At 42.5% G+C, this 15,801-nt stretch overlaps 1 protein-coding gene across 10 annotated transcripts in view; it reads right to left on the minus strand.

Annotated features, from left to right (window-relative positions):
- Window positions 1-15,801, minus strand: part of DHRS12 (dehydrogenase/reductase 12) — a 57,774-nt gene that overhangs the window by 22,136 nt on the left and 19,837 nt on the right. For 4 of the 10 annotated variants that reach the window (XM_050950938.1, XM_050950982.1, XM_050950997.1 and 1 more), the window contains exons 6-10: window positions 11,466-11,527; window positions 10,503-10,607; window positions 9,305-9,395; window positions 8,041-8,178; window positions 2,862-3,988 (exon numbers count right to left, since the gene is read on the minus strand). In XM_050950938.1, the coding sequence (XP_050806895.1) occupies window positions 3,873-3,988; window positions 8,041-8,178; window positions 9,305-9,395; window positions 10,503-10,607; window positions 11,466-11,527 (512 nt within the window). In that variant the 3' untranslated portion in view covers window positions 2,862-3,872. Of the gene's footprint in view, window positions 1-2,861; window positions 3,989-6,435; window positions 6,552-8,040; window positions 8,179-9,304; window positions 9,396-10,502; window positions 10,608-11,465; window positions 11,528-15,801 lie in introns of those variants that run through there. The other 6 variants (XM_050950948.1, XM_050950966.1, XR_007774034.1 and 3 more) reach the window with 5 other exon arrangements.

A 15,801-nucleotide genomic window follows, 5' to 3' on the forward strand; every position in this document is an offset into this window, starting at 1 on the left:
CCAGTTGCACAGGAATTTGGCTTACTAAAAGATTATTCAGTAATGAAAAACATTTAAATTCTGCAATGTACTATTAAAATGCTGCTGAATGTGATTGTTTACCTTTGTCTAGAATTTTCCCTCCACAATTTGTCATCTTTTCAGTAACTGTTCAAACAGTGTAATAAATTGTTGATGTAAGATCTAAAGCTTTGGGAAATAAATGTCTGTGTAAATCTTACTGATGCACTTTTCCACTGTAATTTGTATGTGAGAGAGAATCCAATTCCCAAAACATTGTCTCTCTAGCTCTCATACTACTTACTGCTTTTTAGATTGTTCTTTACCAGTCTTCTCTTCAACACTACAATAACCTTAAAGTGATCTACTGTTAGAGGGCTTTCCCTCAGCCCTCCCACATCCCTAGTTCTTGTCATGCAGACAGCAAGCAGCAAAAGACCGGAAGGCTGAAGCGCAGACAATGTGATGTTTATTGGGGTTAGTTTCCAAGCAAGCATATTCCGAAGCCCTTCAACCAGTTGGGCTTATCTCTATCCACCAATAGAACCTGTTCCCAGCTCTGACTCCACAGAGCATTTACCCTGTGCCCTTGTTCCTTCCCCCCCCATTAGTAAGCATGATTCCAATTTCCTCTTCCACTTCCTGTTTGACCCCAGATTATATAGTAACATTAGCTGTACCTTAACCAATCATTTTACTGAAATTTAACTAAACAATCCTAACATTGTAACATATTCTCTAATCAATTATATCCCGCTACCGTAATTAACTTATCTAGCAAAATTAATTATACAGCAGACAGAAAAACTAAGGGATCCAGACAGATTAACAATAGAAAAGTAGGGGCCATAAAGATAAAACAATACAGAAATAAGGGTTTCACAACCATTGATAAGTGATTTTTTGCCAGACACGATGCTATTAAACTAACTTTTCTTTAACCATCTTAAGATCTGTTTATCTATCTGGTGGTGATGGGCACTATCAGGACAGGATTGTCTTCCTAACAGCCCAATACCACCTTATTTCAATGTGACTGGTTTGGGATATGAGGATGTGACTATTCACTTCCTGGCTTATGGCTGCCGCTGTTGCTTAGCCGAAGGCCTCAGGCTATCCTAGTGGGAGAAGGCCCCTACACAAGTGGACTTCTGATTTTTGATTTGTTTCATACCTCTAACTAGCTGAGTGATAAAAATACACCTAAAATCTTAAACTATAGACCTTACAGACAGGCCTGATTATCTATATTCTAACATCTACTACTCTGTATCTTGCTTCCACATATATAGAGAGCAGACTGGGGAAACAAGTTTCTTTTAATCAATCTGTGTTCAGTCTTAAATTGGATGCTTTTGAACACAATGTAAAGGGCTTTTGGGCATACTCCTTTTTTAAACTATGTGCACTTCACACAGTTGGGACACCGTTTTTGTGAAAGTCTCATAACATTTAAAATCTAGACATAATTATTCCTCCTTTGGACAGTAGCATGGCCTCAAGCAAGCAATCTTTGTATAGCCCAGAAAGACAGCTCACTCACTTTGATCTCTCTAGTAAACTATGGGTTTGTCTGCATGGCAGCAAAGTGGTCTAGAGGGGGTATTTACAGAGGACTCTAATGCAAACTAAGTACCTTTTCAGAACATGCCAGCAGTGTCTACACTGAGCACGTATAGTGCTCTATAACTACTCCCCCCCTTACCCCCCAGCACTTTGCCATGCAGTGTAGACAAGCCTTAAAGGTGGTATTCTTGCTGCTATCTGAGAACAAACTAAACCTGTCTATAAAAACTAATTACAGTCTAAGGTATATTAAAATAATTTTGTACCTTCCAAAGGCTTGTTATAAGAAGTTTATTGCCAAAGACTGGTGTTTAAAAATGTACTGCTTTTGCAGTGTGGCTGTGTGCATGTTGCCTGAAGCAGGCCAAGAATTAGGCAAAGTTCATTAGTTCCCCATGGTAACACTTCAATTGTCTTATTGAGCATAGTCCTTACATTCATTTTAGCTGTCTACTTTCAGAATTGAATGCCCCTGTAACCTTTTAGTTACCTCCCATGATTAGCTGAGTTTGCATGGCCTTACTCTCACCTGGCCAGCACTTCTGTCTGTAAGTAACATGATCACAACAGGATGTACCCAGATACTGGTATGGGAGACGTACAGAACCCTTGCTTGGGGCATTTTAGTAAGTCCCTGAAATGGAGGGGGATCAGAGGGTGGAATGCAACTAGTCCTGTTACATGCAGTAAGCTCAGCATATAGAAGCTATGATGTGTACACCCTTGTGTTAAAGCTGTAGTAAAGCCTTTAGGTGTCATACATGTAACAAGCATGTACAGTTTCTCCTGTCCTTCTCTTGCCTGTAAAGGTACAGCTATTTTCAAGCATTGTCATTATCACTGCTGAAAGCAAACTCCCATCTAGATTAGGTTTTTACTTTAGTATGTGGCTCTGTGATTCTCTAAATCAAAGCTCCAACCCCTTGAGGCTGGAATGGAATATAGTATTTCCTCCCTGTTCATTGAATCAAGCAGCAGGAATTTGGCAACAGCTGCAGAGCTGCCCACACAGAAAATAGTGGTCCACTTCCTCCTGTTTTCAGTAATTAGTTTACAGAAAAGCTCAAGGCCTTAAACCTGACTGTTTGTTTACATGAATTGTGTAACACTTGCTGGTTCAGTTATGGACCTTGTAGGAAGAGGGCTTATCAATTTATGAAAGGAAAGACATTCCAAACTGAGTGCAGTCTACAACCCTGTAAGCAAACTACAGCCCTGTAAGCAGACTAGCCCCTACCCCCAAACTCTGTACAGGACAGAAGGTTCTTACTTCTGGAATACAGCATTTAAGATAGAGGGAAAGGTACTGGTTTAGCCTCCAAAGTAGCTTGCTATAAATAAAAGATCATTTAGAAAAATCAGACTGAAAAGGACTAATAGCCTTCCCAGACAGCAGTCTAGCACTTCTGGTCTTGGAAAAAGCACCGTCTAATGACCAAGCACTTCTGACCTTCATTTTTCACATACAGACCAGTCCTCTACTGGTATAAAGCAGTGGCTGAGTTGTGAGTGCAAGGGGAGAATACTGCCACTGCCACTATCTCCACTCTAGGTTTTGCTAAAGTCTAACCAAGCACTAAGTCAGTCAGAGATTGGCAACCTTTCAGAAGTGGGGTGCCAAGTCTTCATTTGGTCACTCTAATTTAAGGTTTTGCAAGCTAGTACTACATTTTAATGTTTTTAGAAGGTTTCTTTCTATAAGTCTCTAATATATAACTAAACTATTGTAAGTAAAGTAAATAAGGTTTTTAAAATGTTTAAGATGCTTCATTTAAAATTAAATCAAAATACAGAGCCCTCCCAAACCAGTGTCCAGGACCCAGCCAATACGAGTGCCACTGAAAATGAGGGGTTATCTACCCCTGAACTAAGTGACTGCCCCTAAACAGGTGGGGCTGCAGTCACTAGGAAATGAACTTTAATTAGTAATGGTGCTAGACTACAACATGCTTGTTACAGGGACATATGAGCAACTCAATGCTGAAATACCTCCCTCTGCTGTTTCCTGTACATACTTGAAGCAAGGTGAATGTACCTTAATGTATGACATGAAGGAGGTAGGACTTCAGGGGAGCAAAATCTGAATTCACAGGCAACTGCTTAATAGCTTATGCTATCTTATGAAAGCCTGCATTACAACATATATTTAAGTAGAATGATAGTTCACCTTTTATAATATTAGTTGTAGCAAACTTGTTCTCTTCCCCTCATATTTGTAACAGGTGTAATACAGTTTTGCTAGTATTGTAAGTTAAAGCTTCATTTCTGTTCAACTGAGTAGTGATAAATGCCTACAGAGGACATGATCAAGCAGGTTTAAATTTCTGGGAAAGCTCTTCCAAAGCTTCTATTAGCTTCTCTTCCTCCTCTGGTGATGAATATGTTCTGGCCAAGAGCAAGTGGGTAGAAACAGGGTGCCGGTCTAGGGGGAGAAAAAAGAAAATAAAAAAGGTAAATCTTTCCCCTCTCCCAGCACAAAGTGGGTCTCTTAGACCAAAACCACCAATGCATTTTACCTGTGCTTAAAATGGTCTGAGGCCAAAAGGTTAATCTGGCCTTGTGGATTTCTGTAACATTTAAATACTGTACTTTAAAAAATATTACTTCATTTACCAAAACAGAATGCACTTGCACTAATTTCATTTTGAATTAGGTACCCAAAAGGCCTGTCCTTGTGAGACTGATTTTATAGATAAGATGTAGACTCTGTGTAGCTAGACATTAGAAAAAGGAAGGTCCTGTCCACATGCAAATTAGCCCTGATTTTAGTCATTAGTGTAGCTGTACCAATACAGTGATTTGCAAAGGTGGAGTTTAGCCCAGTTTCAAGCAGCAAAACAAACAGTGACTGTCCTTGTTTTCAGGATGGGAGTTTACACTGGTGCAGCTACTCCATGGTATGGAATTGGGCTAGTTTTATCCTTAAAATACAGAGCTTAGCATTAGCACTATAGAATTAGCTTGTTAAGTGCTCAGCCTTTTATCAAGAGAATAAACTGGTTTTCAGTCAAAATGTAAGCCAAACTTGCACAACAAGACGTTCCTTGCCTGGTTGCATGAACCTGAGCTTCCTGGTTCAGTTGACCACACAGCTACACCCGTAGAGCACCATAACACAAGGAACAGTACTAAATTTCTGTTCCTGATTAACTGTAATTACATACCACCCACAGAGAAGCTCTAGGTCTTTGCCTTAACATAATGAGTTAGTAATGACTTTCTATCTTTTGAAAAGCAACTTCAAATCACTACTATGCATTGGAGTATTTCTCCTTCAGTATTGCTAGAATATGTTTAGTGAAGTCCAACTTCTCAAGTGGCCACTTGAGCTGTAGAAAGCTAGTTTATCTTCACCATAGCAGCCATGCTGTAAGCAGGAAGCTGTGGAGAGCTACAGGTTTGTCATCCATCCTTGCACAAGAGTTCAGTTTCAAACATTGTTCTGAGCTCTAGTGGAAGATTTTCATGAGAGCACAGGGGCCTGCCTCATATCCTCAGAGGAGAATTTCCAGAAGAGGTGAAAATTGTCAGTTTCTTGTGGAGCTAGCATAACAACTCAATGTACATACAGCATTACATCTGTTCATCCTCGCCTGTGCACAGGAACCCAAACAATAAAGAGACACATTCACTCTTCCTTATGGTGCAGCAGTCAATACTACCGGGGGGGGGGGGGGGGGGGAGAAAGAAAAATGTTTGAGAGAATTAGCATACATGGATACCTGGGAACTGTAATACTCTACCAGGCCAAAGCTATGGAGGGAAACAGCTTCCTGTCTGCCTGTGCACTCTCATTAGCAGAGGGGAAGGAATTATTTGAGCTTAGGATAGCCTACTCCCAGTTCCCTTCCATTCCTCAGCAAAAAAGCTGACTAGGGTTTGCTCTAAGTATCAAAACTGAACAGAATAAGGAAGGTGAAAGAGACGCAGGAGGGGAATGGAAGCAGAACAGCTGCATATTAATCCAGTTTGGGGGTATTTTATTGTGGGTTGGCAAATAGCTCTCAGGGAACTAGGACAGCAAGCAAACTGGCACAGATTGAAGTGTCACTAGAGGTGGTTTTGGAATTAATTGATAAACTCAACATTAACAAGTCACTGGAACCAGATGGCATTCACCCAAGAGTTCTAAAAGAACTCAAATGTGAAGTTGCGGAACTATTAACTAAGATTTGTAACCTGTCCTTTAAATCGGCTTTGGCACCCAATGACTGGAAGTTAGCTAATGTAACGCCAATATTTTAAAAGGGTTCTAGAGGTGATCCCGGCAATTACAGACCAGTAAGTCTAACGTCAGTACTGCGCAAATTAGTCAAAACAATAGTTAAGAATAAAATTGTCAGACACATAGAAAAACTGTTGAGCAATAGTCAACATGGTTTCTGTAAAGGGAAATTGTGTCTTACTAATCTATTAGAATTCTTTGAAGGGGTCAACAAACATGTGGACAAGGGGGATCCAGTGGACACAGTATACTTAGATTTCCAGAAAGCCTTTGACAAGGTCCCTCACCAAAGGCTCTTACGTAATTAAGCTGTCATGGGATAAAAGGGAAAGTCCTTTCATGGATTGAGAACTGGTTAAAAGACAGGGAACAAAAGGTAGGAATTAATGGTAAATTCTCAGAATGGAGAGGGGTAACTAGTGGTGTTCCCCAAGGGTCAGTCCTAGGACCAATTCTATTCAATTTATTCATAAATGATCTGGAGAAAGGAGTAAACAGTGAGGGGTAAACAGTAAGGTGGCAAAGTTTGCAGATACTAAACCACTCAAGATAGTTAAGACCAAAACAGACTGTGAAGAACTTCAAAAAGATCTCACAAAATTAAGTGACTGAGCAACAAAATGGCAAATGAAGTTTAATAAGGATAAATGTAAAGTAATGCACATTGGAAAAAGTAACCCCAACTATACACACAATATGATGGGGGCTAATTTAGCTACAACGAGTCAGGAAAGATCTTGGCGTCATCGTGGATAGTTCTCTGAACATGTGCACGCAGTGCACAGAGGTAGTCAAAACAGCAAACAGGATGTTAGGAATCATTAAAAAGGGGATAGAGAATAAGACTGAGAATATATTATTGCCCTTATATAAATCCATGGTACGCCCACATCTCGAATACTGTGTACAGATGTGGTCTCCTCACCTCAAAAAAGATATACTGGCACTAGAAAAGGTTCAGAAAAGGGCAACTAAAATGATGAGGGGTTTGGAGAGGGTCCCATATGAGGAGAGATTAAAGAGGCTAGGCCTCTTCAGCTTGGAAAAGAGGAGACTAAGGGGGGATATGATAGAGGCATATAAAATCATGAGTGATGTGGAGAAAGTAGATAAGGAAAATGTACTTATTCCCACAATACAAGAACGAGGGCTGGAGCAAACAATAGAAATAAGAGGGAGGAAGAGAGATTAAGGATGAGGAAGAGGCACTACCCCTGCTCTACAATGAGGCAGAACACTTGTGTGTGTTCCATTTTGTGCATGCACCACAGACAAATGATCCCCTCTGAAAAGAAATTCCAGTCAGGTTTATGGGCAGCTGATTCAAGCCTGTAGTTTACTGCTCTTGGGGGTGGGGGACAGTAAAAATCTCCAACTTTTTAATTAAAAGCTTGACTAAGGGTGGGTCTGGTACCTGTGGAGAGGAGGAGTCCAAACTTTCCAGATGCCCCGGATTGAGCATACAGGTTGAAAGCAGGCCTTCGTCACACCCAGGAAGGGGGGGGGGGGGGCGGCTTTCTATGAAAACGGGCCCCACCTCTGGCCTGTCTCCCACATCATAGATCTCCACTGCTCTGAGAACAGAGGTGTCACAAAACCACTCCCACTTGAGCACTTACTGTGTGAGTGGCAGAATGGGAACATTCAAAGCCCTTTCCCATCCTCTACTGCATTAATTCCCCCACCACCACCCCCCCGTTCACCAACCCAGCTGCACTTAGATTTCATCTCAGAGTCTGCATTGTTCACACTAACAATCCTGACTGCAAGTCCCCACCACAGAGCTGGAGAAAGAATGTGTGCGCACTGGCACCTGGGCACTGTTAATGTGAACAGGAGAAAAAGGAGAGACAAGTGCCCTCAAAATGAATGCAACTCCTCTGTACTCTGTAGAGAAGGCAAGAGTCCATCAGACATCTCTGCGGGCTCACTTTGCTTTGCCACGTCTCTGCCTAGTCATGTGCAGAGCCAACTTCAACCCAGATGTTTTATCCAATTATTGCCAGCTGGTCGAAAGGGCAGGACCAGCAAAATACCGTCAGTTTGACTAGTTCTGTTAGTTATGCAATACTGTGCTTGGCCTTTGGAATCACACGTTATAAACAATTGCAGGAACTATTTTAACCCTCAACCACTTTTTAACCCTCAACTATTTTAACCCTCAACCCTTTAGCAAAGTCAATAATTGTACAATCAGTGCAGTAATAGCACTCCTCCTTCAGTTTCAGTGTATGAAACTGCCACCTTACCTTGGAAGAACAGGCCGCTTGTTTGCTTAGCTGCTGCAGGTGAGACTGCCAGCCATACTACTGTATCGGCTCCCTGAACCTCTGTGCGCAGTTTGTTCTTCATCTTTTCATAGAACTCTGGCATCGCTGATCTCACCGCTACAGTGAATAATGAAAGGGTGTTGAGTCAATCAAGGCTTTTTGCTAAAGAGTTTTTTAAAAGGTTAAAATGGTAATAATAGTGTGAAAAGCAGTGACCTTTTAAAATCAGGGAAAGGACACTATTGTCCCATGGATGGCAGAGTTACTACTGTGGGATGTTAGGTTGCCAAAAGATGAACCGGACATTTCTCACTGTTTGGACTAAAGTGTACAGGGACAGTCAAAAGGCTGAGAGAAAAGAATCAAAAAGAGAGGTGTTTCCAGTTCTGTTATTTGATCCTGTTCAAAGTTGACCGGATGCAGAACATGAGAAAACAAATGGTGGAAACATCTGGGGATTTAGTTCTTATTTTCATTGATTTTATGACTATGACTGCTAGAAATAATGAGATAGACTTTAACCAGTGTAGTCTTTTAAGTTATTTTATAAGCACATGGCAAAAAAGCAGACATGGAAAATAGTATTCCCTAGGCTATACACACTGCATTTAAACTGCTTAAGTGTAAAGTAACACATTGGCCAAGGAAAGATGAAGCCTATATTTTCAATCAGCAGAAAACTGCAGGAGGGTGTGGAGAGTCATATGATCAGTGGGTGTTGGGGGAGCTCCCTATGTGGCAGGCCAGCCCCTAGATTTGTAGAGGGATATTGTGAAGCCTATTAAGAACCTGCATTCTACAGTGTGTAAAAGTAAAGGAAGGTGACTAGACAGTGTCCTTTGACCTAGGCAGAATAAGCTGAAGTCCACTGGGAGGCTGAACTACAAGGGTGGTGTGGGTGAGTAATACAAGATACTGAAGTGCACAGTTGGAACTGGTAGTTTTCAAGCTCAAAGCCGAAAGGGAGAGTGACATCACTGGGGCCCAGAGTCTGAAGCAAGAGTGTCGGGTGGGGGGGGAACTGCAAGAGCGAGTCAGACTAGAGTGCACATCTGCATCCCCAGCTCCATCTGATCTCAGACTCCCTGTAAAACACAACTGCCGAGGGTTCTAAAACAGCCACTGACCAGAAATTTAAACTGAACAGATCGGTGGACCTGTTATACAAATTTACAGTCATGTCATATTACAATTCAATTTTAGAGTAAGACTGGAAGGGGCAAGTGCCCTCAGCAGACTATACCTGGTGTATCTGCCCAGCCAGGATGCATGGCAGAGAAATGGATGTTTTTGTGCACTTTAGCCCATTGTTCTGTCAAGACTACTTGCTGTCTCTAGGATACAACAAAAAATGCCATACTGGAAAAGAGCAATGATCCATTTAGTCCGTTACCCTGTCTCCCAATAGCCAATCCCAAATGCTTCCAATACACCCATATAACCAGGTGGCAGACAATACAGAAAATACCTGTACCACTCATACACTGGGAAAAGCAGCAATCCATTAGATAATGTTAGGCCTGGTCTACACTGGGGCGGGGGGGAAATCTATCTAAGATACGCAACTTCAGCTACGAGAATAGGGTAGCTGAAGTTGACATATCTTAGATCGACTTAGATTTACTTACTTCATGTCCTCATGGCATGGGATCGACAGCCACCGCTCCCCCGTCGACTCCACTTCCGCCTCTCACCTTGGTGGAGTTCCGGAGTCGACGGAGAGCGCGTTTGATCTTTCGCGTCTAGATGAGACGAGATACATCGATCCCCGATAGATCGATCACTACCCGCCGGATCAGCGGGTAGTGTAGGCATACCCTCTGAGAGACAAGAGGGGGAGGTCATACCTTTTATCAGACCAAGTTCTGCTGGTGAAAGAGACAAGCTTTCGAGCTACATAGAGCTCTTCAAGATAATGTTGTCAGATACCACTGGAGAGTGGTAAAGGCAACCTACGTACGCAGCAATAGGTATTAACCCTTGTTTGTTTGTCATTAAAGCTTTTTGCTAATGTAAGTTCAAGAAGGTTTCATTCACCAACTCCATTTTCTGCAGGCTAAATATAGGGGTAGAAATGGAATGAGAAAAAAGAAAAAAAAGACACTAATCCAGGCTAATTTTCCACTCAACCCCTTCTATAAAATTTTTGGGGTTGGGTGAAACTGAATACTCATATTGCTCTCAAAGTGCAAGAATCACCCCCTCCTCAAGCTTCTCCGTAATCTTTACTGTAATATGCAACATTAATTTCAGTTTCAGCAGGAAATGAACTGCATTGATAAGAAATGTTGCATGCTGCACCATATCTAGTTTAGATGCAATGAAAAGAGCAAGCCCATGTCAATAGCCATCTGATTTGCAGCCTGTTTTAAAAGGAAGCTGTATCACACAGTCAGTCTGATCCAAGTTATAGGATTTACTTTCAAATCCACATACTGTACCTTGTTTTGGGCATAAACCATTGTACCATCAAATGTTACATTTTCGGACTGCAAATCAGATACATCCAATTTCTGAACCAACATCCCTCCTGAAGAGACAATTATCTGTAATAAATTAAGTGAATGTAAAAAGCCAATCCCCCACGTTCATTAAGATTGTCTTAAGGCCCACTAATGAAGTCACACTGCATGCAAGAGTTTTCTGTTTTTCTCTCTTTTCACTGTGCCTGTAGAAGAGGACCATCACACCTGTACCACAGAGCATATCTGGAGAGCTGATAAAGGAATGGTCAAAAATGGAGCAGATCCTCATTCAAAATGCTCTTTGCCCCATTAGGGACCTGCTCATGCTTTTATCCCAATCACTAATAAAAGGGACAGAACAGGGATAGGCTTTAATTCACTGATCCAGGACCAGCACTAGGAAAATCCAATCAATTTTTCTTATTTAGATACACGCACATTAAAAAGCCTGATGTGCATTTCTAATCCCAGCAGGTAACAAGACAGCAAACCTTAAAATACAGGTGGCAGCTCATTTATTAGAACATTTTTCAATTATTTTGTATAAATATTGAATGCTTCATTACACAATGTCCCCTTTTGCACCAAAGCCTAGAAGACAACTTTAACCCGACACTCCTGGTATAGGTGTTTTACTGTGCTGCAGGAGATAACATAGTGTAAGGAAATAGCTCTCTGAATAAGTTATTTTATCTACTTCACCGGCCACTGTAGCTCCTATGCCGTTTTGCAACATCTTTCTAAATGGTAAGACAGAACTCAGATTTTGATGGATGGCTACTATTTATAAGAGTCTAAGAGTGTGCTAGGCACCTGACAGAGGGGTAACTAGTACCAGAGCTGCAAACATATACACAATCAAAGAGGAAAGAGGCATTACCACAAAACACAAAAAGAGTGTAGTAACAACAGTTTTAAAAAGGAGCATTATAAACTCACAACTCTGGGATCATCTTCGTTTGCCAGCAAAGGCAGTAGAGCAGTTGTGAGAATGTATGTACCTAAAAGAAAGGAAAACAAACATTTCACCAAAAACAAGTTCCTCCAAATTACCTTGGCTACACTTGAGTTACAGCGCTGGTGGTGGCTTTACAGCGCTGTAACTTACTCCCCGTCCACACTGGCAAGCCACATACAGCGCTGGTTGTACTCCACATGGACAAGAGGAATAAAGAGAACAGCACTGGAGCTGCAGTGCCAGTGTAAACAGTGATTAATCTACGTTGTAACTGACCTCCGGAATTTTCCCATAATGCTTTTAACTAAAGAACTCTTTGTTTTGTTGTGAACTCAGGGCTCCTGGAGCTGTTTATCTAAAAAACAAACAGCAATTGTTTGCTCGAACAGAGGCAGGCAGGGAATGTCCACAGCTAGTGTTTGCTTGAGGAGAGAAACCGTGGGAGCAGCTGCTTATCTGGTCTGAAGGCTATTTGCATTTAAGAGAGAGGGGTGGGAAGGGGTCGGAACTTGCAAGGCAGGAAGCTGACACGATGTCAGCTCCAAAAATCCACACACACACTCTCTCTCTCTCTCTCCCCCCCACCCACACTCCCTTTCACACTCCACCCCACCCCCCTCTTTTGAAAAGTACGTTGCAGCCACTTGAACGCTGGGATAGCTGCCCATAATGCACCACTCCCAACAGCGCTGCAAATGTGGCCACACTGCAGCGCTGGTAGCTGTCAGTGTGGCCACACTGCAGCGCTTTCCCTACACAGCTGTAACTCCCAACGCTGTACAGCTGCAAGTGTAGCCAAACCCTGACTAATATGTAAAAACCTTCCATTTCTTGGCCATTTAGTATAAAGAATCAAGAATCTTAATGCTTCTCTGAATTGACAGACCATGAATAAAATGTATTTATGTTCATCATTAGAGCCATATTCAGAGTACAAAGATTTTTAAAAGTCTTTTATATACAATATTAGACTGATAGCTACATTCTAGTCGTAATTCTAAAGACAATATGGTTTACTAGGGAAAAAACATGCCAGAGACAACTCTCAACTGTGGCAGACAGACATTTCTACTTTCTCCCCCTAAAATAACTTAAATACCCAAATTCCAATTACTGCAATTGAGTATTATGCAGAAAACAGCCTGCTCATTTACAATGAGAGGGAGTGTGTGTCTGTCTGCGCCTGTTGAGGTTGCCTGACATTTCCCATTATAAAATCCTGCTTTTAGTTGCTGATAAGTTTGCCAAATTTTAAGTGTTTGGCATTTACAATCTTAAGTGCCTGCCTCAGGCTGGGGTGTTTCTCTTTGTTTCCCCCCACCTGAAGACAGTTCAGCTGTTTCCAAGGGAAAAAAGTAGGGAAAAACATGTTTTGCCAAGTTTAAATTCTGGAGCTTTTTATTTGAGAGGCACTAGTGCCCTAATGCTTCAAAGCAGGAACTTCAAATTTGGCAGTGAGTGGCCTGTGAGTTGAGGATTTGCCTTTTGCCACCTCTGAAAATCTACCCAAATTTGGAGAAGTTAAATGCTTTCATTTGGCAGGAGGGAGGGAGGGAGAGGGGAGGCAGGAGAGAGAAAGGGTTAGGAATCACAGCTTGCAAATGCTCAGACAACACTTGCAAGACCACAGCTAAAATCTCCAATATTCCATCCTCAGTGGGCAGCATGGTCCAGCTTGTGTCTGAGCAGGTCTTTCCCTGCAGCTCTGGGCTGCTGGAGGCCATGTCAGAAACAGGGACCTAAACTGAGAGTAGGGAGCCTGTCTCTCAACGCTCCACACGGTTGATGCCCAGGCAGTAAAGAGGAAGCCGATTCTGCCCAACTCCAATGCAGAGAGCAGATAAGCAATGGACAGGGGGAGGAGGAAAGGCAAGAGAATTAAATTAGGACCAGGAACCTAGGCCAGAGGAAACCAGGACTAGGGGTTCTGGCAAAGGAGGGGGAAGACAGACTAGCTGGGCAAGAGGAATGGATGAAAATCATGGCGACTGGGACCAGCAGCAGCCCAAGCCGTTTTGCTAGCCAGGGCAGTAACGTTTTTGGCATCCCCTGCCAAACAGGTAAGCCAAAAAAACTGGCTGGCCAATCAAAGTGGAGCAAAAATATGAATATAGAAAACACCCCAGCATCACATCATTTCAATGGCCTCTGGAAATTGGTACCCAGGACGACCACCCTGCTCACCTGGCCCTAGACCCACCCTGACTGGGACTGTAGAGATGAGGACACTGGGATGAGGAGCAAACGGCAGGGAAGAGTGGGACAGGCACCAGCTGGAAGGGACCAGGCAGAAGAGTTTGCACTCACTGGAGCACACCCTCCCCTCCAGAGCCTGGAATGGAACCCAAGATTCCAGTCTGCTGTTAGCAAATATTGCGAAACCCATTGGCAAAGTGTCTCATCCCACTTTGGAGCTGGTCCATGTAGAGGACAAACTACTACTACCAGTTATTCCATAAGTGTTTGCGAGGTGGATCTACAGCTTCTAACTGGATGAACCAGGTGGGTGTCAGTATGATGCAACATGGAGTTTGTTTTGTTTTCCGTTTGATTTTTTAAAAGATGAAAGTTACACACAAAAACTACATTGAAAGAATATTAGGTTATAAAGACAAGCATTCAAAACTGTTTATTCCCTAAACTGAAAGTGTTACAATACTGTAACCAGGGCCAGCTCCAGGCCCCAGCACGCCAAGCGTGTGCTTGGGGCGGCATGCCACGGGGGGCGCTCTGCCGGTTGCCCAACTCCAATGCGTGCCTGCGGAGGGTCCGCTGGTCCCATGCCTCCGGTAGAGCATCTGCAGGCACGCCTGCGGGAGGTCCACTGGAGCCACGGGACCACCGGACCCCCCACAGGAAAGCCTGCAGGAGGTCCATCAGAGCCACAGGACCAGCAAGCAGCAGAGCGCCTCCCGCGGCGTGCCGCCGTGCTTGGGGCGGCGAAATTCCTAGAGCCGGCCCTGACTGTAACTGTTTGCTTAGTCTACACAAAGTCATTTAACCAAAACAAAACCCTGTACCCCACCATGCCCTTCAATGGCAGACCTGGACTTTGTATCAATTAAGAGTTACAGCACCCCCAGAACAGCTGTTACAACTAAGGCTATGTCTTCACTACCAACGTGGCTGTGTAGTCGCAACATCTCCCAGCACTATAAAAAACTAACCAAACAAAAAAAAAAACCAGCCCTACAAGGGGAGTGGCTCCCAGTGCTGGTGCAAGTTTCAGCGCTGTGAAGTGCCATGTGTAGACAGTGCATCGCCCAGGGGTGTGTTTTTTCACAGCCCTGAGCAAAAAAAAGTTTCAGCGCTGTAAATTGCCCGTGTAGACAAGGCCTAACCCTGGTTCTTCAGTTCTATGAAAATAAACAATTTTCACATGAATTAGTGAGGCCACATTTTTCACTATTTATATAGACAAACATGTTTCTTTGCAAATCAATGATCTCAACACTTGTGGATGAAAGGTTGAAATACAGCATATTTATCAACATGTTACAGAATTTTACTTGAGCAATCTGCTCAGTACCCTTGTCCATCCACAACAGATCTAACTTTCCCTATACTCATTTGGACCCTCATGAATAATTAGAGCACACAATAAAATCAGATTAAGTGAATGTACATTGACTGAATTAGCACAGTCTCTCTTGAGCAAAAAGTACAAGCAGAAGCTGTGGTCAGTAAGGAAGAATGTCACAAAAGAGAATTTATGTCTCTGCTGGGGCTGGAAGACTGAAAAACAACAGCAAAGCAAGATCTCGATTGTCACCCAATGAGGTAAGCAGAGCTCTAATACAACCCACAATCCTGGTTTAAACTTTCATTTTGATAAGGACTCTGCAAATTCAAAACAAGATCAAAGTTGGATAAACTGACTTCATTCCCAAAATCCTGAGGTGCAGCACACCTGCCAATACTTAATTTAGTTGTCTCCAGAATCAATTTGCATTTTTACAGATGGTAGGTTTTTGTTTACAAGTTCTGAAGAGGTGCAAAGATAAAGAGGAATGTTGTTCACCATTCAAGACCTTCAGCCCAGCAAGTGTTTTTAGCCTTGTGAGAGAAACACATCCTGAAGGCTAGAGAGACTGATTGTGACAAAGGGCTGGCTCACACAAGTTTTAATAATAAACCCACTCAAACCCTAATTTATCTTCCTCCAGTTTAAGAGGAGAATTTAATATAAGAATTAAGCAAACAAAGCACAAAAAAGGTAGAGATCATAGTCTGCAAAAACAGAAATTGAGTTGTTGTTCCCTTGTGCATTTGCTTTGAGGTAAGGTGTGAAGAAGTTTTTGCTCCAGGTGTTATTAG

The sequence above is a fragment of the Gopherus flavomarginatus genome, chromosome 1, assembly GCF_025201925.1.
Source record: "Gopherus flavomarginatus isolate rGopFla2 chromosome 1, rGopFla2.mat.asm, whole genome shotgun sequence".
In the NCBI taxonomy this organism is placed as follows: Eukaryota; Metazoa; Chordata; order Testudines; family Testudinidae; genus Gopherus; species Gopherus flavomarginatus.